Raw genomic sequence first — 22,907 nt, forward strand, 5'->3', positions numbered from 1 at the left:
TATTTTAATATATTACTCATGAATTTCATAAAACACACCACAAAAGCCACAGCCGACCTCTACCATTTCCTCTTTATTTCTCTGCAGTGCATCATGCAGGATGTGTGCTCTGCAGAAGACCACCAGGCTTGAATTCACCCACCTGTACATGAGTTACAGGATAAAAGCCACTTTCATTTCTATAGCTATGGAATTTAGCTACAAAGCAGTTTATGGACTGGTAGCCCACGCACATTGTTCTTCAGAATAACTGTCAACTGTGGGAGACATGCGTCAAACAGGCAATGGAAAACATGACCAAAACAAATAAATAAAGTTACACTCTAAAACTGGAAGAAATGTAAAGTCCAATCCTATTGGTTAGCCCTTTTTGGAAACAAAGCTCAACTGAAATTTCACAACTCTTTAGCAAGTTCACTTAAGGGGAAGTCCCTGTAAGGTCAGCACTTTGCTGTAAACAGCAGCAGATTGGGTTTGTGTCAACTCTTTGCAAAAACTAGTATCATGACAGGAACTGTACCAAGAATACAAATAAAAAGTCTATTTTTCTAGACAATACAAAAACACTCTACTGTTATTGGACTATGATGGAAAGTTTTGCAGTCACTGTTCAACAATCAAATTACCCATGGACTGTGGATCTATGCCCCATTAACCTATGAATTAGTGCAGAGCTGTCATTGCATAATGACATTGGGGTAAGGTCTGAAGACTGTTAATCATCACCACATGCGGCTGCAAACATAGCACTCATTCAAGAAGGTTTCTAAGAATTTTCTTTTGCAATTAAAGTGCTATATTTTTCAGCATATCCTAGAGGATTAAGAATCATGGTTTATATACAGAGAACCATGTCCTACTTAATCTAATCACAGAGAAAAAACATTTTATTTTATCAAATCAATTTAAAATATACAAGTCCGTTCTCATTCCAGCTACCACTACGGGGCCTGCAGAAAGAAGCTACAATGCCAGATATGGAGACTGTGTTTATTTTGGCAGAATCTATATTACAGTATGGAGTAAGATGGGCATAGAGAGTCTAGTGAAGCCCCATTGGCTGATGCAGTAGACAGGCCAGGTAGCAGCACACTTCCCAGGCTTGGTCCAGTAGAGTCTCTGATCTGTAAGGATGGACTACCCTCAGATAATGATATTTCATCACTTTATCTGTCAGACTTTTAATACTCAGCACTTCTCGTACTGGCATACCAGCAATAGGCTCTGACCCCTCTCCACCCGTCACAAACGCAGGTAAGACCAGAGAGGAAGGTTTGGACTCATCCCCACTGGCTGTCTGCTCCTGCCACTCCTCCAGGCGGGTAGAACTGCAGAAGCCTAGGTAACCATTTGATGAGGCCACAGCGCAGGCACGGACTTGGCAGAGGAAGCGGTATGGTAGTGCTGATAAGTGTTGTCGGTCTGAGGCGGCACATGGCCTCCTGGCCACTTGTAGCCGCTCTCGGTTTGAGGAGTCACAGAGGAGGTCAGCACATTCTAATATGGTCAGCTGTTGACTGGAGCCAAGAGACAAAGTGTGTTTGGGTTGGAAGACTGAGACGTAGTGCGGGCTACAACGCACTGGGATCTGGACAAAAACAGAAATGAAATGATTCATATTATCTTGTAATTTTTTTATTTAGAATATTTTTATTTATAGTAAGTTACTTACAATACTTAATCAGCACTCAATAATAAATATATAACAAATATAATTTGTTGGCATTGTGGAAATTAATATTAGTACATTTTTTTATCAACTATAGTTCTTGTCATCATTCTGGACACATCTAAAAAATATTTTACAGCTTCTATTTGAAGTAAATTACTTGAAATATGTAAAGTTCTGGAATAATAGTATTGTATTGGAATCATGTTACTCAAGTACCAACAACAAAACTGTGATTGTCTGAATATTGATTCTCAATGCACTTAAATTTTAGAATTTTCTGTTTTTGTATATAAACAGGTGATGATAAATATTCTCAGACTCACATTTTTAAACTCAAAGTCCATATCACATCGAATTTTTTTTTTATTAAACGTAGGACATTGTACATTGTTAAAGTGTAGCATTCTACTCTTCAATACCTATGGTCTATATATGGAAGTTGCAAAAACAGGCCATTTTGAATTCTCTATATCTGTAACATTTTACATATAACTGCTTATTCAGCCTACAGCAGTTCAGCTCCACACATTTTTGAACAAAACACAACAGAACAAGACAACCGGACAACAGAACAGAGCTCATTTACATATATCAGTCTCAACGGCACAGTAATATTAACAGCCTGGTCAATTTTAAGGGGTAAAAAGAGGTTGGAAAATGGTCACGTAATAAATGAATTATATTTGTTACTTACATAAAACTGCAGAAATGTTATAAGTGGACCTCACAGGAATGAAGTAAAATACAAGACAAATGTAGGATACGGGCCGTTTAAATGTCTTCATCATATCTACTGACCAAAACTCATTTTCGCTCTCTTCTGCTACATTTTGCTCGCTTATAACAAAGAGCAGGATAGTTTTAGTTCTTTGTTATCATCCCCCTATACCTGTTGCAGTCTCTTCTGCATGAGCTCCACCCAGTGGACCCACACACGAGACACAGTAGCCTCTGCCACGTGAAAGCGGAAGGATAGGTCTGAAGTGAGGAGGCCTAGGCGGAAGCGGGTAAGTACCAGCAGGAGCTGGTCCTCTGGGCTGAGAGCATGTCGTCTGCCTTCGTCTGCCCGCCGTGTACCCAAGAACCGCAGACGCACTGTATCTGCTGTCTCCTCCGGGGTCCAGTCTGGTTCAGTAACAGGCAATGCTGCTGATGTATCATCCTCTGATGTCTTAACCTTTGGCTCCTAAATATAAGAAGGCATAGGAAGACATAAATGAAACCCCTTAAACCCTAAGGACACATAGTTGTGTCCACTTCAGTTGCTCACTACACTAATTGTGAAAATGTTTCTGTAATCTGGATTTAATTTCAAATGTGAATTGCAAGTAACTGCTGTTTTAAAGCAGAGCTGGGGAATAGGGAGGATTAATCTGCACAGGGCGACATCTACTGGTAAAGACGAGGCATACACAAGATATTGTCACATATTTGTCAGCTTGCAAAATGCAAATACAAAAAAGTCAAAGTATACTAAACTGAATATGACAAAATACTGCAAAAAGCTGATGGGAAAATTCCACATAAACTTACTTCTGTTGTTTTAGTCTGAGGGTAGTCTGCACGTACAGTTGGCGGCACACGCTCCTCTTTATCCCTCATTCTTTCCTCCTCTTCCTCACCCCCCTCATTCTCCTCCTTGTCATTCCAGTCCAGGACAGATCCACTTGTGCCCTGCAGGAAAGCCAGCAGTGCCTGGAAACGTGCATACGAGTTGATGCCTGTGTAGAAACGAAGCCATTTTGCAGACCCACGACAAAGAGCCTTCACACTAAACATGCTGGGACGTGAAGGTGGAGTGACCTGAGAGACAGAGGCAAGTGAAGGAAAATGGTCAAATCCAAAAAAAGAGCTATGGGGAGGGAAAAAACAAGTAGGAAAAAAAAGAGTTTAGGACAAGGTGAAGAAAGAAAGGTTCACCTGTCGGATACTAGCCAGCCACTGGAAAGACTCTAGTTGCTTCTTGGTATGCGCCAGTTCCTCCTGTAACTTTAGCAGCTCAAGATGCTGTTCAGACAACATTTTCTCCAGTGAACACACTTTAGACTGATCAATGTCTTTCTGACTCAGCGTCATCCACTCCAACTTCAGCTGACAGTGAAAGAAAGAGAGAGGAATACAAGATGAAAGAAGAGGAGGTAGCAGGAAAGAAAAACATAATAAAATGCAAACAATAATAATAAAAATAACATAGCAATTAAAATGACTGTGTTAAAATACTTTGATGCATTGTGACATTATGTCCACCCTTTGCCTCTCCAGGCTTTATGGGAGACTTGCTTTCAGTTTTTCAAAGAAATCTGCATGGATATTTTTCCACACCTCCAACATTTAGTCTTAGAAGTTGGTTGTATTTTCTGTTTCTTGACAGCTACATATCTTTTCAGATCAAAGCTGAGTTGTCTTCTCACAGTGGAAGGATGGTCAGAAACACCTGTGCATATCTTTTGATCGGAAGCAGACGTGGAGCTTGATTTTTTTTTTCTTCTCTCTCAAAGATGAATGTACTGATGACATTGAGGAAAATAGGTTGTGCACAGCTGTTAGGTTATTTTCTTTATATTTTTTAATAATGATAACATCAGTTTAATTTGAATAATTTTAACTCTGGCTGTTCTGATTGGAAATGAAATAATGAAGGGTGGCCTCTGACTTTTGAGTGATTATATTTTTATGAGTGTATTTATATGTATATATAACTATATTCAGAAAAAAAAAACTTTTATTTTGAAATAGCACCAAATAATCAAATCAAATTGCTGTGAAATTTAAGGTGTCAGCCATCATTTTCTAAAGAACAGCATTAAAATCACTGTGGGAGGTTTGCATCCCTGCAGCCCACCTCCTTCTCCTGCAGCTGAGTGTCCTTGGCTTTGAGATCCTTGCGGAGTGTGAGCAGGGTTTCCTCTTGCCAGTGTCTCTCTTTAGCCAAATTTCTCACCAGACCACACAGTTGGGCTGGGTCAGACGGGAGGGGAAGGCCACTGTGGTCATTCTGGTAGCCCTTCTGAATCTCCTGTTGGCACTCTTCCATCAATTCTGCTGCCAGAGCCAACTCTCCCAGACCTGGTGCTGGGCAGAGAAACATGGAAACACTCCAATTCAAATCAGGGAAAGGATCCAATTACTATACCTTACTGTAGTGCATAGTTTCATGTGTCACAATATTTAACTAACAATGCTTTCAGTAGTTGGTCTTATAATTTCAAGATATACCAAGAAAACTATAGAGCGCATTCATGACTGTGCATTTGGCTGTACTGATGTCTCTTAGTAACCACTTCAATAGATTAATATATTTATGTGATTTTTGATGTACTTTATTTTTTCTAAATACAATCTCGCCATAAACATGAAGTACCAAAACTCACCTGTGCTTTGTATTGTCTCTTTATTACTCTCTTCCCAATTCTTTTCTCTTTTCCTTAGCTGTCTTGCACTGTTTCTCTTTTTATATGGAATCCCCTCTTTTCTATTCTCATCTTTTGTCCTCTGGGAAAAGCACAAAAGCATTGACATTTCACTGCTAATTCATAAACATCACCAACTGTATATATAGGTCATATATAAATATACCTCAAACGTAGCAATGCACTTATCAAACATTTGATGCATACAAGATGCTTTTTCATATTAAGGTATATGTGAAATGTATTGTTTTAAAGTGACTAAATATTGCAAAAAAAAAAAGAAATACTTTATGTATTGCTGCACCTTTCTGGCTTGTAGACTGAAGACAGAGGGTATAGCTTTGTCTCGCAGACGCACAGTCTGACCAGTGCGATCAAACATGTCCTCTGTGAAGTGCTTGCTGCAGAGCACACTGTTATCGGACAGTGTGAATGGCTCCAAGGCCGAAGTGTGCATGCGAACAGCATTACACCACTCCAGCCTCCGCTCAGGGTCCTTAGGGAATCTGTATATAAAAAATTTAGCATCTTTACTATGATTTTTAAATCTACTACAGCAATGCGGACAGGATCATCGTCCAACAGTGTTATTGACCCACAACATCTCCTGCCTTTACGATGAAATGTTGTCTACAGTTAAATTAATCTCATATACCCAGTTAGTTTTCAGTAGGCTACCTGTGGAATGACAGAGTCTCGTCAGAGTTTCTGGAATACTTCTGGGAGGTGCAGTTAATGACAGCACAACTGGAAGGCATGGTGGTCTCTTCCTACACAGCCAGTAGTCAATAGTGCCCTGTTAGTACCTACAGAACACACAAATGGGAGGGCTACTGATGGCTGATAATATCATATACACACAAGAAGTTTAACCACTGCTATTTCAACTTTAGACATTGTTTGATATTAATGTGTTCTTCATGTTTTTGTTGATTTGTAACCCGTGTGACATTACAAAAACCACTACTAGACAAATGCTATCTTGGAAATTTATTCTGCAATTACCTAGTCATAGCATCTTTCTTACTTAACGGATTCCTCACTTAGGGAATTAATGAACTGGAGCCAACACAGGGCCTCAACTATCTCACCACTCTATGCATCAGCACAAGATCAACAAACCACAAAAATGTGCAAATTGTGCATATATTTATTATGATATATAAGTGTAATAAGAACCATAAGAACCAAATTCTGTGCATTTACCTCGCTAGACAAAGTTTACAGAAGTAACCAGTTGTTAGTTACACAAGCCTCCCAACATCTAAAGGAACCAGACAGCCTCATCTGGCTCAGCTACCGACCAGCCGCAAAGCATCCACACAACATTCAAGAGCTCAGCTTAAGGGACACTCATCAACAACTCGTCTACCTAAAACCAGCTGTTGGTGACTACGTCAGTAACCTTGTTCCACAACTGTGATCTTCATAAAACACCACTTTAAGCTCCGCGGCTTCCTCTTCTCTCCCGCCAAAGATGGCCGACAGCGCTGTTGACGTCATTCTCGCGTAGTTTGGAGAAAGCGCTCCGACAAACGCGCTTTAAAGCTTCAGGAAGACTAATGCACTGTTTAACCGTAGAATTCTGATATAACCCCCTAAATTTGTTCATATTCGAGTTGCTCAATGAAAAAATAAATATTTATAGTTGTTTTTTAGGTTTTCAATAGTTATCGTAACAATTGTACAGCCTGTGAATGTTGCCTATAATCACGAATTTATAATTATTAACAAATTTGACGTTTTCAGAAAAACGACTAAAAGGTTTAAATTAAAGATACATGTTGCAATCATTATTATTTAGTCCTTAAAAATAAAAATAAAAGGTAATTCAAGGGACTCCAATATGCGTCACATTTTTTGAAGGGGGCAATCTGTTCTATTTTTTCCCTTTATTTTTGTTTTACATTATTGTAATGTTTCACTGTAATATTTTTATCAGCATAGTAAGTCGTGGGTAACAGACAGTTGTATTTCAAGGGCTTCATTCACATCAGACGTTGTCTGTTACACCTATTTTAAAACTAATTGTGAGCTTATGTTGCCTGATAGAGAAATTTTCGCATTCATTTTATTGTTACATAACAGAATAGACTACGTCAAGTTATATCTGCTTTGCCGAAGCAAAAAGACTTTAATTTTGAAAACTCGTATAGAGGTGCCCGCGAAAATCATGACGTTACTGCCAGTCAGAGTCGGTTTATGAGCCTGGCCACTTCCTATTCCTCCAGTTATATCAGGAACAGGCCTGCTGAACAGCAGAGGGCGCCCGCGAGTGAGTCCTCAATAAAAGGGAGTAAATGGAGCTCAACGGCTAAAAACGAAAAGTTAAAATAGTTTCTAATCACTCGCCCGGAACGTTTCTTTAATTTCTGAAAGTAGAAGTCTGTGTTTCACTAAAAAACAAAGAAAACTCAGCTATGTTTTTCCTTTTTTATCTACAGCAAACGGGTTTGGGGCTGCAGGAGGCGGGTTTTACTGCTAGAGAGTGATGATTGATTGGCGAGAGGAGCAGCTCATTGGCTGGTCGCCCTCACTGACGTAATGGACCTACGTGAGGCGCCGTTTTAAACTCCTATAGCTCGAGTTTAAAAGCGCTTAAAAATATAACAGCGGAGTTAAAATGTTTTATGATATTCAGTGTTCAGGAAAGGGTTGCATTATTTTACAGTAATAATGTTTAAGCATGTATAAACTATGATTTTTCTCAAATGCTCCATTTCAACCCATTCATTTCGGACTCCCTCGGGAGCGCCATCTAGCGTTTGAGAAACCGAAAGACATTGCCGAGGTAATTCTACTCTCTACACTGGCGTTACTCTTGTCTGGCTGCGGTCACGGTAGCTGGTGGTCGGGAGCGGGTTTCGTTACTGCTACTGCTGTTGTTCGTCAATAACGTTGCTGGACTTCAGACCGCGCAGCCCTGCGTGTTGAAATGGAAGCGTTTTTATGCATTTTGCTGACGACGTATTCGGGATTCGTCCTGTTGCTGCGCCAACAAGACTCCGAAATCGGTGAACTGGGACGCTAACTCGACACTAATGAGATTAGTAAAATATGTAACCTGAGGCACCTGAGGAGGCATCTTAACGCTACAGACCAAACCCTTATTGACTAACGCTACACCATTTAGCTAATCCACACCATGTCTCTGATTGAATCTGAAGACGAAAACACTCCTCTACTCAGAGGCGACGCTGACGGGTAAGTGGGCAAAACGGCCAGAACGGTGGCTTTAGTGGTCACCTTTTATGAGTGCGGACTCACTTTTATTATTTTAAATCGTGTAACTTTTTTTGAAGGTTTGTTAACAAGGTGTTGCTTCAATGTTCACGTTTTAAAAATGAATCCTAAAGGTCTCTTCAAGTCAACAGTTCTGTTCAGAAACAAGTTCTGTCGTTTAATGTTGAGCGTAAACGGTTCTCTGCATGGTGAAGTGATTGTTCAGGCTGATGTAGCTAGAACGTTGTATTTCTGTGGCACCAAAAGGGTTCTCCTGCTACACTGCCGAGCATAAAAGCGTGTGCACGTTCTTAATCGGTCTGAAGAACTGTTAGTTTGTTGGTCAGACGCTGTTAAATATGTGGTCTGTGATGTTAGGACATCATAAGTTAGGATTGGGTGATTATTTCAGAAGTTGGCTCACTGCGTGTTGCTGGACAGTGGCTTCAGTTTCTGAGTCGGAGACTTTCACTGTAATTAACTAGGTTAATGTTCCCGAAAGCGAGCGTCCTGAAATGCGAAATAAATAAATAATCAAACCAAAACATGCAACGGTAAGTCCAAAAACCCAGCTAACCCGCGAGTCCCGAGTTTAGGTCAGCAGCTGTGTGATTGATCTCTCTAACGGAAAGGAATGATGTGTGTCCTGGTAGGAGTCAACTTCTGATTCGCCAGCTTCTTACCATTTTTCGCTCCACCTTAAATGGTGCCCCAGGTACGTTCTGACGACGCAGCCGCCAGAATGGCACTGCTGCGTCTTTAAGGTGGAACGGAAAGTTCGTACAAACAGTCACTGAGTAAGAACCTTTAGGCACAAGAATGTAACTGCTCCACCATTTAAGGTGGAACGAGAAAATCGACCAATAAGCTCGCGGACAGGAAATTGACTTCAGCCTCGTGTGATCTTGGCATTTGAAAGCCTTGAAGAGTTGATAAATGAACATTGGGTTAAAGCTGCGCGAAGGCACTGGCACTGAAACCGAAACCGGTAATGAACCTGGGGCTATAGGCGAGCTTCTTTTGGGGGGGAGCACAGCACCAGTGTTAGAAAGCTAAAAATAATACCAAATATACCACAAGCTGTGCAGCACACAGAGGAGTATATTCGGAAACATATTTTATTATTTAAAAAGGGGGATCTTTGTGTACTGCTGAGGGTTCATGGGGACTCCTACAGCGTCGTCTTCTACGTGACAACCTTTCTCCTCAGCGAGGGATGTTCCACCTTGTTAGTGCGACCAGGTAACACTGACAACATTTCTGTAGCTACAAATCCGGCCAGAGCAGTTTGCATAGTTAGCAGTAGAGCTTTAGATTTCTCAGTCACTCCTCGCTCGGGGTAAACAGTTTGTAGATGTGCTCACACTTATTGACTCTTACGACCAGGGGTGCCCCGTTTCCGGGTTGGGACAGTTTGTGAAACGCAATGCAAATAAGAACCTCTGATTTGCTAACAGTCTTGAACATTGATTCAGCTGACAAAAACACAAAGATCCCCAATGTTTTCACTTCATCGTATTTTGTAAATGGAAGCAAATTTAGAATTTGATGCCTACGCGGCACTCAGAAAAGGTTGGGAGGAAGGCTTGTTTACCACTGTGTTACATCACCTTTTCTTTCATTTATTAATGTTAATCATTTGGAAGCTGACGATACTAATTGCTAAAATCTTGCAAGTGGATTTTTTGGCCATTCTTTCTCGATACCAGGCTTGAGCTGCTCAGCAGTTCGCAGTCTTTGATCTGGACTGCACTCCGTGTCTGCAAAGCCCTGCTTTTGTGTGTAGAGTAAGGCCCGGCATTGTCTTGCTGAAATAACCATAGACTTCCCCGGAAACATCTTGATGGCAGCTTCTCTCTGAAAGCCTAATGTAGGCCTCAACGTTAATGGTATGTATTCAAGTCACACATGCTGTTGTGCTCTGCACCTTTCGCCGATAAATGTCTGGATGGTCCCTTTCGTCTTTGGCACTAAGAAATCGACGTCCTTTTTCTCCCAAAACAACCTGAAATGTGGACTCATCTGACCACTCTGCACATTTCCACCATTTTTTGGACTATCTGAGAAGAGCTTGGGCCCAGAGTCAGCAGCATTTCTACGTAGAATTGATGTCTGGCTTTCTTCTTCTGTAATAGTGTTTCAGGTTGCATTTCTTGATGCAGCGGTGAACTTGGTTAAGTGATAACGGTTAAGTGATATGTGATACTTTTTTTTTTTTTTTTGATCCCACAACCGGGGAAATTCCTCCTCCACATTTAACCCATCCGTGCCCAGAGCGGTGGGCAGCCCTATCCACGGCGCCCGGGGAGCAGTTGGGGGTTAGGTGTCTTGCTCAAGGACACCTCAGTCATGGACTGTCGGTGCTGGGGATCGAACCAGCGACACGACTGCCTCATAACGGTTAAGTGATAATGGTTTTCCGAAGGACTCCCAAAAGTTGCATGACTGTTTCTCTTGCAATGCCATCTGAGGGCTTATAGGTCTTGCATGATCAACAGTAGTTTCCAGCCTTGCCCAGATTCCCCAAATCTTTTCAGTGTCATGTATGGTACAACCCCAATTCCAGTGAAGTTGGGACACTGTGTAAAACATAAATAAAAACAGAATACGATGATTTGCAAATCCTTTTCAACCTATATTCAATTGAATACACTACAAAGATGAGATATTTCATGTTCAAATGGATAAACTTTATTGCATTTTGCAAATATTCACTCATTTTGAATTTGATGCCTGCAACACGTTCCAAAAAAGTTGGGACTGTGTTACATCACCTTTCGTTTTAACAACACTCAATAAGCGTTTGGGAACTGAGGACACTAATTGTTGAAGCTTTGTAGGTGGAATTCTTTCCCATTCTTGCTTGATGTACAACTTCAGATGCTCAACAGTCTGGGGTCTCCGTTGTCGTATTTTGTGCTTCATAATGCGCCACACATTTTCAATGGGAGACAGGTCAGGAATGCAGGCAGGTCAGTCTAGTACCCGCACTCTTTTACTACGAAGCCACGCTGTTGTAACATGTGCAGAATGTGGCTTGGCATTGTATTGCTGAAATAAGCAGGGACATCCCTGCAAAAGACGTTGCTTGGATGGCAGCATATGTTGCTCCAAAACCTGTATGGACCTTTCAGCATTAATGGTGCCTTCACAGATGTGCAAGTTACCCATGCCATGGGCACTAACAGCCCCCCACACCATCAGAGATGCTGGCTTTTGAACTTTGTGCTGATAACAATCCAGACAGTCCGTTTCCTCTTTGGCCAGAAGGACACAACGTCCATGATTTCCAAAAACAATTTGAAATGTGGACTCGTCAGACCACAGGACACTTTTCCACTTTGCGTCAGTCCATCTCAGATGAGCTCAGGCCCAGAGAAGCCGGCGGCGTTTCTGGGTGTTGTTGATAAATGGCTTTCGCTTTGCACGGCAGAGTTTTAACTTGCACTTGTAGATGGAGCGGCGAACTGTGTTCACTGACAGTGGTTTTCTGAAGTGTTCCTGAGCCCATGTGGTAATATCCTTTACAGAATGATGTGGGTTTTTAATGCAGTGCGGTCTGAGGGATCAAAGTTTCACGAGCATTCAGTGTTGGGTTTCTGCCTTGCCGCTTACTTGCAGAGATTTCTCCAGATTCTCTGAATCTTTTGATGATATTATGGACTGTAGGTGATGAAATCCCTAAATTCCTCACAATTGCACATTGAGAAACATTGTTCTGAACAATGTTGTTCACAAAGTGGTGAACCTCGCCCCATCCTTGCTTGTGAATGACTGAGCCTTTCAGGGATGCTCCCTTTATACCCAATCATGACACTGACCTGTTTCCAATTAACCTGTTCACCTGTGGAATGTTCCAAACAGGTGTTTTTTGAGAATTCCTCAACTTTCCCAGTCTTTTGTTACCCCTGTCCCAACTTCTTTGGAATGTGTTGCAGGCATCCAGTTCAAAATGAGTGAATATTTGCAAAAAACAATAAAGTTTATTTGTAAATAGTAATAATAGTTTATTTATTTGTTTATTTGAACATTAAATATCTTGTCTTTGTAGTGTATTCAATTGAATATAGGTTGAAAAGGATTTGTAGAATCCTACCTGTCTACTTAAGTAGAAACTTTGTGAATTAGACTAAGAGGTCTCAAGAAGCCACACACTTCTGCATTCAAACGAAATTCAGGAAGAGATGAGAAATATTTCGTGAACTTTCTATCCGCCTGGAAAGATTTCTAAGGCTCTGGGACTCCATTAAACCACAATACACGCCATTGTCTGCAAATGGCGAAAACTTGGAACAGTGGTGAATCTTTGTAGAAGTGGCCAATCTACCAAAAATGTTAAGAACATGGTGACAAATCACAAAAAACCTAGATGATCGATCGATGGAACCACATATTCTGCTCTCTACTAGAAAAGTCTGCAGGAGAATGTCTGTGAAGCTCAAGTGCAGTTGAGTTGGCCTAATCAAGGTCCCTGACCTGTACCCCATTGGGATGCTGTGGCAGAACCTTGAACCTGAACTTCACACTTTAAAACAATTCTGCAAAGAAAAGTGAGTCACAGTAATGTGAAAGACTGACTTCCAGTGATTGTGAAATGATTGGTTACAGTGGTTGCTGCTAAAGGTGGCCCAAAAGGTTATTAGTTTAGGGGGGCAGTTACATTTACACATGGGTGATATTGGTGTTGCCAACTTTTTAAAAATTATTTTAAAGTGGTGTTTTCTCTATAAGGATCTGAAACTAATGTGACAAACATGCAAAAATAGAGGAAATTACGAGGCATATACTTTTCACTGTACAGTAATTATGCTTGGTTAATTTTATTGAAACACTGACTCAAAAAATAAAAATCAGAAATCCTTTTTTTTTTTATTAATATTTTTTGATGTGCCACTACTGTGTTTTTGTCTGCTCCACCTTATCAAACAGAAAAATATTTTTTTCAGTCATGGGCTGGAGGTTAGAGAACCAGCCCTGTGACCAGAAGGTTGTTGGGTTTGATCCCCAGAGCTGACAGTACATGACTGAGGTGTTCTTGAGCAAGACACCTAACCACCAACTGCTCCCCGGGCGCCGTGGATAGGGCTGCCCACCGCTCCGGGCAAGTGTGCTCACTGCCCCCTAGTGTGTGTGTGTGTGTGTGTGTGTGTGTGTGTGTGTGCTCACTAGTGTGTGTGTATATGGTGTTTCATTTCATGGATGGGTTAAATGCGGAGGTGGAATTTCCCTGTTGTGGGACTAACAAGGGTCACTTAATCGGTTAATCTTACTTCATTTCTCCGTAGCATTGAGGATGCGGACAGGAGCCGGTGGAAGTCAATCAGGGTCATGTACTTCACCATGTTCCTCAGCAGTGTGGGTGAGAGAGCTAAGTACTCATTAAATCCAAAATGGCCAAAACAGAATTACTTCTGTTATTTATATACAGGTTTACAAATTATTGCTCAAAATACAGGGCGTTGTCCATGTATATTGTTGATCAGTACCTGATTTACAATCCTATTATTCACACATAAAGACTTCTTAGGCTATGAGACTGCTTGCGTAAGTCTGCTTACCTGCAATTTTCTCTACAGGTTTTACAATTGTCATCACTTCAATATGGCCGTATCTGCAAAAGGTAAAGATGTTGCTTGTCATGTGAGATTCAAATGTCTTCAGAGAACTGCAGCAGTGATGTTGGTCAAGAAAATTCTCATTATGTTTTCAAAGAAAATGTTAGCAGTTTCTAGATATACTATTCACAAAAAGAGAAATGAAAAAAGGAAGCAGATAAAGTAGGTAGGTGAATGTCTGAGAAACTGGTTCCTTTTTGCACTCAGAAAAATTGCCATAGAGCATGCTCTCATAGAGGATTCAGTTACTGCAGTAACCTGTGAGAAATGCTTCAGAGGAATTAAATGTTTTTTTTTTTTTTTTTTTTTCTACTGCAGATACATTTAAAATTTCAGTTGTAAAAAGATTTTTAAATTATGGCTTGAGGGAAAACAAATTCTGTGGTGGGTCAGTCAGTCAGCCATTCAGACATGTTCATTTTGTCATTTTAGATTGATAACACTGCAGATGCCAGCTTCTTGGGTTGGGTAGTGGCTGCCTACAGCTTGGGACAAATGGTGGCTTCACCCGTTTTCGGACTTTGGTCCAACCACAGACCTCGACGGGAGCCACTGGTCTGTTCTATATTCATCAACATTTCTGCCAACATCTACTACTCCTATTTATACCACCCTTCATCTCATAACAAATACCACATGCTTCTGGCCCGAGCATTTGTTGGATTCGGAGCAGGTAAAGACTTCAGAAACAAAGAAATAATTCAGCTTTTTGACTAGCAATAGTTCTTGCGCATAACAAAAGCTGTGGTCAAGCTGATATTCTGTGCAAAATGTATATATAGATGACTATTGTTGGGTCTTTTCATTATTGTCCTGCAGGTAATGTAGCTGTAGTGAGGTCTTACGTCGCAGGAGCCACCTCCTTGAAGGAGAGAACCAGTGCAATGGCCACAATGAGTGCCTGCCAGGCTCTAGGATTCATACTTGGCCCAGGTAGGTGTGTTTCCTATGCAGTGGTGGAGTGTAATCTGCACTGGGTTTCTACAGATTATGTCAGTAAATGTATTTCTGCTATACATGAGCACTGGAGCAGTTATCTTTTTTATTTTTGTCTGTATCCTCAAGCAGAACACATGTAAACAGTCAAAATTACTTTACTGGCCAGATGCACTTGTGGGTACAAAGAATTTGTCTTGGTGAAATGGGTGCTCATATAAATGGACACTATTTGTATTCTGTAGTCAGCAAATATATACAAATAATGCAGTGCACTGCCACACAGGGCATGACAATATATTATTACATAAAGAAACATACAGGGTATTTATAACAATATAGATTAGTTGTGGGATTACTATAGAAAGTACAAGGATTGAGTTAAATAACATTAATAGATGCTGCTTACACATGCCATTATACCAATAAGTGCATAAATTATGTAACTATGGCAGCCATATTTGAAATTTTAGTGACTTGTTTGGTTTTTGCATTATGCTGTGGTAAGTAAAAAAATTTTAGAATTGGTATTAGTATATGAGTTTATATGTATATGACCTGAAACATGTCAAAAAAGCAACCATGAAGCGTTTCAGGCCCAAATGTTCTTGACTGGTCAAACAAACCAGAACCCTAGAAAGCATTGCTGCATGGTTGACCAAATAAAGATGTAAATACCCTTGAATTAAAGTCAACATTCTGCACTTTAACCTCATAGTCATTGTTTAACTTAAACCCAGTATGCCACTGTACACAGTGGGAATTACCACTGCACATGTACATGACACAAAAACTCAGCGAATGTGATTTGTATAGTCCTACACATACCTTCAGAAGTCAATCTGATGTGACCAGTGAGGTAATGTGCCTGTGTCCAAACCAATGGTTTTGTTTTGGCAGTGTTCAGAGGAAGCTGTAGTTTTGTAAAGGAAAAACTGTAAGGTAATGATTTGAGTCCTTCAGTCTTTTATCCAGAGGTAGTAGGTTTTGGCTCCTTGTACTGTTTACAAAGACAAGATGTGCAAAATTCTGTACAGATTCTGTACTTTTTCCTTAAACATTTCCTCTTTAATTAAACCAGATATAGTGTATAGTAAAAGTTATATAATACCACTAATAATAATGAAACTCTACCATTCATTTGTTACTGATTTTGAAATGTTTAGACATTTATTGTAATTAAATGCTATTAAGCGTGTCTGTTAATCCATGGTCTGTTTTGCTCTTTAGCTCTTCAGGCAGCTCTGTCATTCATTGGTGAGGAAGGCTTCCCTGTGGAGATCATTCAGCTGAACTTTAACATGTACACTGCTCCAGCACTTCTCGCAGCCTGCTTTGGTGTCATCAACATCTTGCTGGTTATTATAATCCTGAGGTAATGCTTTAAATATAAGCAGTCAGCATTTTGATTGTAGTGCCATTGCAGTGTCTGTCTAAATGAGTTCATCAGGGTTTTCTAACAGAAATTGTTTTTGAGTGAAAACTGGACACATTCATTTAGAAGCTTTGTTTTTCAGTGACATTCTTTGTTTCATCAGGGAACATTTTGTGGATGATCATGGGAAGCAGATCAGAGCTATTAACTATGTGTCAGAAGGTAATATACTTATTTAGTATAGTCATGCTGGGCTATAGCACTGCACAGTTTGTTTTCCTCTCATGAATGACTTGGAGGAATTGCACTGAGATTTTTCAGTATTTCTTCATTATTCAATTGATAAAACAGTCAGTCACAGTGCTTTAATGTGAAATGCATCTAGGGAAACTTACAGAGCCAGAATTGTTCACAATGGTGGTGACAGGAATCAGGCCGAACTGTTTCATGCCTTTAAAAGCTCTATCAATATATAAAGATATACAAACAAGTATGAATATGCTGCCTGATGCCTGAGATGCTGTTTTACGACAGTTTTCAGATAAGCTTTTGGTATTAAACATATTTTCTTGTTTTTTTTTTATCCATTCATGGTGAGATGGTACATGCAAAACAGTGCCCCAAGAAAACTTACTTTAAGATTTCAGAATTATCACATTACTTATAAAACCTCAGAAGATAAATCTAGGTCCACTTATCATTTTAGACAGTAAATAAAATGGCTGTGTTTGCAATGTGGATGTTGTGACCTGACCACCTAACACCACTGTAAAGAAAATCTGAGAAATTTTGAAAAACGGGTGGAAAGCTTCACTAGTATTAGATGTCAGTTTGAGAAATAGATGTTGAAATAGGAAATCTGACAGCTTGACATCTTTAATCAGACATCATGACCTGGTGTTGGCTTTAGAGTAGGCAGTTAGACCCACATGTTGTGTTTTTTAATCTCACAGAGCAAGTAGCTGTGGCCCCAGAGGTGGAGGGAAATATCGACCAAATCGCTGTGCTTACATCCAACATCCTTTTCTTCATCATCCTCTTCATTTTTGCTGTGTTTGAAACGTGAGTGCTCATCTCAAAAACATTTTTAGTTATTTAGACCTACTTTGATACTCAGACACACAAACAGGCTGTTTTTAACATAGAATATCAAGTGAAAGATAAAAATGTGATAAATGTGACATTAGTTTTTGGCAGCAGGCAAAAAAATATAGAACCAGGAAACATGAAACATCTTGACTATGGCTGGTCAGTTATATACTTAACAGTAGTAGTAGTAATAATAATAATAATAATAGTAGTAATGCTACTACTAATAATATTCATAATAAATGTGTAAACTCTTCTTTAATTTCATTCATGCACCTCATAATTTTGCTTTTCTCTCTGCAGTATATCCACCCCTTTGTCTATGGACATGTTTGCGTGGACAAGGAAGGAAGCTGTTCTGTACAACGGGATCATATTGGCTGCCATTGGCTTTGAATCTATCATAGTGTTTCTTGTAGTAAAAGTTATTTCTACACGGTATGTTCAAGTATTTCTCTTCATTTTTATGTGACTCTTAAAAGTGGATTATGGATGCAGAATATTTGTTTACTTTATTTACTAATATGTTCTTAATATGTTGCTAAACATTTTGTGCTCACTCACTCTGAAATTCAGTGACATTCAGTAAAATGGTGTGATTCTAGGTAATTTAGACCAATGTCTAAATAATACTAATATAATTGTGTAGTCACCAAATAGGAAAGAATGATTATCCAGACACAAATATTTACTTGTAAGCCTTTAAGATGTAATACTAAAATAATAAGACACTACTAAACCATAGGTAAATCTTAATTAGTGCACCGTTAACTGTATTAGACAATAATAACAGCAGTTCCATTTGAACAAAGGGATGTAGACTGTTGTTGTGTAGCTGTAGTTCCAGGATAATGCTGTAAGAATTTTTTTCTCATTGTCAGGATTGGTGATCGTCCAGTGCTCTGGGGTGGCTTAGCCATAATATTTATTGGCTTCTTCATCTTGTTACCTTGGGGAAACTACTACCCGAAGATTCAATGGGCAGGTGAGTCATTAAGCCATTCAAAATTGATTTTTAACTAATTTAATACCACAATTGCAATATTTAGTAGTATAGTACACTGCTCAAAAAATAAAGGGAACACTTAAACAACACAATATAACTCCAAGTGAATCAAACTTCTGTGAAATCAAACTGTCCATTTAGTTAGCAACACTGATTGACAATCAATTTCACAGCTGTTGTGCAAATGGAATAGACAACAGGTGGAAATTATCGCCAATTAGCAAGACACTCAATAAAGGAGTGGTTCTGCAGGTGGGGACCACAGACCACTTCTCAGTACCTATGCTTTCTGGCTGATGTTTTGGTCACTTTTGAATGTTGGTGGTGCTTTCACACTCGTGGTAGCATGAGATGGACTCTACAACCCACACAAGTGGCTCAGGTAGTGCAGCTCATCCAGGATGGCACATCAATGCGAGCTGTGGCAAGAAGGTTTGCTGTGTCTGTCAGCGTAGTGTCCAGAGCCTGGAGGCGCTACCAGGAGACAGGCCAGTACACCAGGAGACAAGGAGAAGGCCGTAGGAGGGCAACAACCCAGCAGCAGGACAGCTACCTCTGCCTTTGTGCAAGGAGGAACAGGAGGAGCACTGCCAGAGCCCTGCAAAATGACCTCCAGCAGGCCACAAATGTGCATGTGTCTGCACAAACGGTTAGAAACCGACTCCATGAGGATGGTATGAAGGCCCGATGTCCACAGATAAGGGTTGTGGTCACAGCCCAACACCGTGCAGGACGCTTGGCATTTGCCAGAGAACACCAGGATTGGCAAATTCGCCACTGGCGCCCTGTGCTCTTCACAGATGAAAGCAGGTTCACATTGAGCAGATGTGACAGAGTCTGGAGATGCCGTGGAGAGCTATCTGCTGTCTGCAACATCCTTCAGCATGACCGGTTTGGCAGTGGGTCAGTAATGGTGTGGGGTGGCATTTCTTTGGAGGGCCGCACAGCCCTCCATGTGTTCGCCAGAGGTAGCCTGACTGCCATTAGGTACCGAGAGGAGATCCTCAGACCCCTTGTGAGACCATATGCTGGTGCGGTTGGTCCTGGGTTCCTCCTAATGCAGAACCATGCTAGACCTCATGTGGCTGGAGTGTGTCAGCAGTTCCTGCAAGATGAAGGCACTGAAGCCATGGACTGGCCCGCCCGTTCCCCAGACCTGAATCTGATTGATCACATCTGGGACATCATGTCTCGCTCCATCCATCAATGTCACGTTGCACCACAGACTGTCCAGGAGTTGGCGGACAGCCGCCACCTCATCAGGAGCATGCCCAGGCGTTGTAGGGAGGTCATACAGGCACGTGGAGGCCACACACACACAACACTGAGCCTCATTTTGACTTGTTTTAAGGACATGACATCAAAGTTGGATCAGCCTGTAGTGTGTATTTCCACTTTAATTTTGTGTGTGACTCCAAATCCAGGCCTCCATTGGTTAATACATTTGATTTCCATTGATGATTTTTGTGTGATTTTGTTGTCAGCACATTCAACTTTGTACAGAACAAAGTATTCAATGAGAATATTTCATTCATTCAGATCTAGGATGTGTTATTTGAGTGTTCCCTTTTACTTTTTTGAGCAGTGTATTTTGTCTTTATTATTCAGCTGTTATACTGATTCAAATAAGACTTGTACATGGAGGCTCAAAAATCTGTTAAACAGTTTTTCTTTGCTCTCTGACATACCATTAAGGCATCTTAACCATGCTTGTTTTCTCATCATTACATTGCTTTTTCTTTTCTGGCTCCAAACACAGACCTTAAGAATACTTCCATACCAGTTATAGCTCTGGCAGCTACCCCGCTCCCTAATGGCACTGTGGAGCCCACCGGATGCCCATTTGAACAGGTCTGGTGCCAGTATACCCCTGCCATCCACCTGGCACAGTACATCACATCCGACATTCTCATAGGAGTGGGCTACCCTGCTTGTAATGTCATGTCCTACACATTGTACTCCAAGATACTGGGACCCAAACCACAGGTATGACATGTATAATGCAAATTTATAAGATCTTTGCAAAGTTTGTTTAATTAATTATGGGTTTTCATATGTGTTTTATAATGTATGCATTAATGTATTAGTAGTAGTTGTGTGACATGGATCATGTGATAAAGTAGGGTATATTTGGAGAAGAAGCCCCCAGAAGTAAGTTGCTACTGCTAAATTGTTATTGCTGTTATTGATTTAATACTACTACTACTACTACTACTACTACTACTACTACTACTACTACTACTACTACTACTATTATTATTATTATTATTATTATTATTATTATTATTATTATTATTAATAATAATAATAATAATAATAATAATAATAATAATAATAATAATAATAATACACATGTTGTAGTGTCATACAGTAATCTTAATTACTATTTACATATTAAACGACATTAACATTTCAAATATGTGTTTTATTGGCATAGCTTATTATAATGAATTAGAATCATTAGGACAAATTGACAGATGCTTTAGTTAAATTTAAAATATTTTTACTGTTGTGTAACACTAGAAAGACTAGGACTTATTCTAACTCCAAAAGTGTACATAGCATTGATGACCTATTGTATTATATGAAATAAAATTTAACAATTAAGTTACTGTGTGTGCAGCCGAGGCACATACTTTAAGCAACATTTTTATAAATAAGACTGGGAAAGACTTACCAGTTAACGTTCAATCTGATATCATGGATAAGACACTTTTCAACCTTTCATATAACAGCACATTATTTTGCCAAAACTGTAACACTTGAGGTTGTGCATTATCGTGATTATCATGCCTATGATAAAGCGCTCCTACTCATGTTCTATTACTTTAATATTACTCCACAGAATACAAGTTCCTGTTTCACAATTGCTTGTTTTACTCCATTCTCCACACCTAAGTCACACAAGTGTAAAAGTTTGTCTTCAAACCAGAATGTAAAGCAAGTCTTTGATTGGCAGACATTGTACAAAGAAATTATATGAAATATAAATGATACATTCTGTACAAGTGTCAAATTGGGACAATTCACCAGAGGGCACCTGGCTACTTGTAGAATATTTAATTATTTAGAATTTAGAATTATTGATTTAGAAATAATAAAATAAAAGTAAGCATAATTATACATTTTTAAAAAGCTACATTGTATATTGCTGTTCCAGTTTATTTTCTATATTGTCACATCCCTTTTTTAAATTGCTTTTACCTTTTTTAAAAATATTTTGATACTGTTTCATACTGTTCTTACAGTGTGCCTGTGTGCATGTTTGTTTTTCCCAGGGTGTGTACATGGGCTGGCTTACTGCTTCGGGCAGTGGTGCTCGGATGTTGGGACCAGTGTTCGTCTCACAAGTCTACACTATCTTAGGACCTCGTTGGGCCTTCAGTCTAATCTGTTGTATTGTGCTAGCAGCCATCATACTGCTGACTGCCATGTACAAGAGACTTATTGCTTTCTCTGTGCGTTATGGACAAATAGAGGAAGGATGACAGCGTGGAATATTAACACTGATCTTTTTTTGCCTCTAGTTTACTGGGGAAGATGCATTGAGAACATTCTGATTTAAAAGTAGGCAACTTTGAGGAACTTGGGGGTTAAGTGCCTTGGTGGGTAGGGATGGCATTAACTGTGGGTCTCTACTGAACTCTCTACTACAGGCTCCGTTACCAATACTGCCTTCTGGGAACTTGTTAGTGGAATCACTAAGCTCTCTATTAATTTAAATCCTTTTAGAACAAAACTTACAGTAACAACTTCAGGTTTGGAGGTAATTTCCACTGTGGATTCTCATGGAAAACTGGCAAAACTAATAAAATATATATTGCTCGTAAATTACTAAATGTTGATTGACTATGAAAAGGCTATTGCTGGTATAAAAATGTAGGTTTATGAAGTGCACAGCTTTAGTACTAGTTTACTTGGACTGAAGTCCAGTTGTTGTTCACTTTGCTGTATTTGTGTAATTTAACTTGCCTATTTTAATTGCAAATTAACTGACACTATAAGCACTGTAGACTGTAATTCCACAGGAAGATCAGAACATACTCGTCATTACTGTCCAAAAAAGGCATTATAATTGTGAATTTAGAGAGCCATTGCAAACTTCTCCAGGGCGTGGTTTCTAAAAAAGCTCCACGATACAGATCATGCTATGATAAGTAGTTTAATTTTCAAGTCTGAACCAACCATTTTCAAGTGGTTGGGATAGTGTAGTGGTTAACACCTCTACCTTCTACACTGTAGACTGGGGTTCAATCCCCCACCAGGGCAAGCACCCTACACTATACCAGTAAGGGTCCTTGGGCAAAACTCCTAACACCACCTTGGCCTACCTGTGTAAAATGATCAAATTGTAAGTCGCTCTGGATAAGAGTGTCAGCCAAATGCCAAAAATGTAAATGTAAGTCTGAAAATGTAGAATCATTAGGACATACATTCAGACACTCAAGTTTCAGTTTACTTTTTGTGTTCTTTGATTAACACTAGAAAGTGTAAAAGCGAGTATAACACTGATGACTTATTTTAATATATGAAATAAAACGGAACAATTAAATTACTGTTTGTTTATTGTTTGCAGCTAAAG

The 22,907-nt window shown here is 39.7% G+C and overlaps 2 protein-coding genes across 8 annotated transcripts; one reads left to right on the forward strand and one right to left on the reverse strand.

Moving 5' to 3' along the window:
- Nucleotides 1–58: 58 nt before the first annotated feature.
- On the reverse strand, nucleotides 59–9,009 carry LOC108430017. 6 transcript variants are annotated; one of them, XM_017702190.2, is made up of 10 exons: nucleotides 6,289–6,586; nucleotides 5,761–5,888; nucleotides 5,387–5,588; nucleotides 5,044–5,164; nucleotides 4,515–4,744; nucleotides 3,593–3,763; nucleotides 3,206–3,475; nucleotides 2,562–2,858; nucleotides 1,213–1,588; nucleotides 59–1,124 (listed from the first exon to the last, which is right to left on the reverse strand). In XM_017702190.2, the coding sequence occupies exons 2-10, from the start codon at nucleotides 5,838–5,840 to the stop codon at nucleotides 1,006–1,008; spliced, it is 1,866 nt and encodes a 621-aa protein (XP_017557679.1). In that variant the 5' UTR covers nucleotides 5,841–5,888; nucleotides 6,289–6,586; the 3' UTR covers nucleotides 59–1,005. The 6 variants fall into 6 exon arrangements, with proteins under 6 accessions (XP_017557679.1, XP_017557670.1, XP_017557653.1 ...); XM_017702181.2 differs by lacking the exon at nucleotides 6,289–6,586 and adding an exon at nucleotides 8,988–9,009 and having other exon boundaries at nucleotides 59–1,588; XM_017702164.2 differs by having other exon boundaries at nucleotides 59–1,588; nucleotides 6,488–6,586.
- On the forward strand, nucleotides 7,897–22,877 carry mfsd8 (major facilitator superfamily domain containing 8). 2 transcript variants are annotated; one of them, XM_017702211.2, is made up of 12 exons: nucleotides 7,897–8,286; nucleotides 13,590–13,663; nucleotides 13,881–13,924; nucleotides 14,352–14,592; nucleotides 14,739–14,852; nucleotides 16,086–16,230; nucleotides 16,394–16,452; nucleotides 17,184–17,292; nucleotides 17,623–17,757; nucleotides 18,201–18,304; nucleotides 20,085–20,311; nucleotides 21,604–22,877. In XM_017702211.2, the coding sequence occupies exons 1-12, from the start codon at nucleotides 8,228–8,230 to the stop codon at nucleotides 21,811–21,813; spliced, it is 1,521 nt and encodes a 506-aa protein (XP_017557700.1). In that variant the 5' UTR covers nucleotides 7,897–8,227; the 3' UTR covers nucleotides 21,814–22,877. The 2 variants fall into 2 exon arrangements, with proteins under 2 accessions (XP_017557700.1, XP_017557710.1); XM_017702221.2 differs by lacking the exon at nucleotides 7,897–8,286 and adding an exon at nucleotides 8,396–9,546.
- The last annotated feature ends 30 nt before the right edge of the window (nucleotides 22,878–22,907 follow it).

Source organism: Pygocentrus nattereri, chromosome 13 (genome assembly GCF_015220715.1).
Source record: "Pygocentrus nattereri isolate fPygNat1 chromosome 13, fPygNat1.pri, whole genome shotgun sequence".
Lineage (NCBI taxonomy): Eukaryota > Metazoa > Chordata > Actinopteri > Characiformes > Serrasalmidae > Pygocentrus > Pygocentrus nattereri.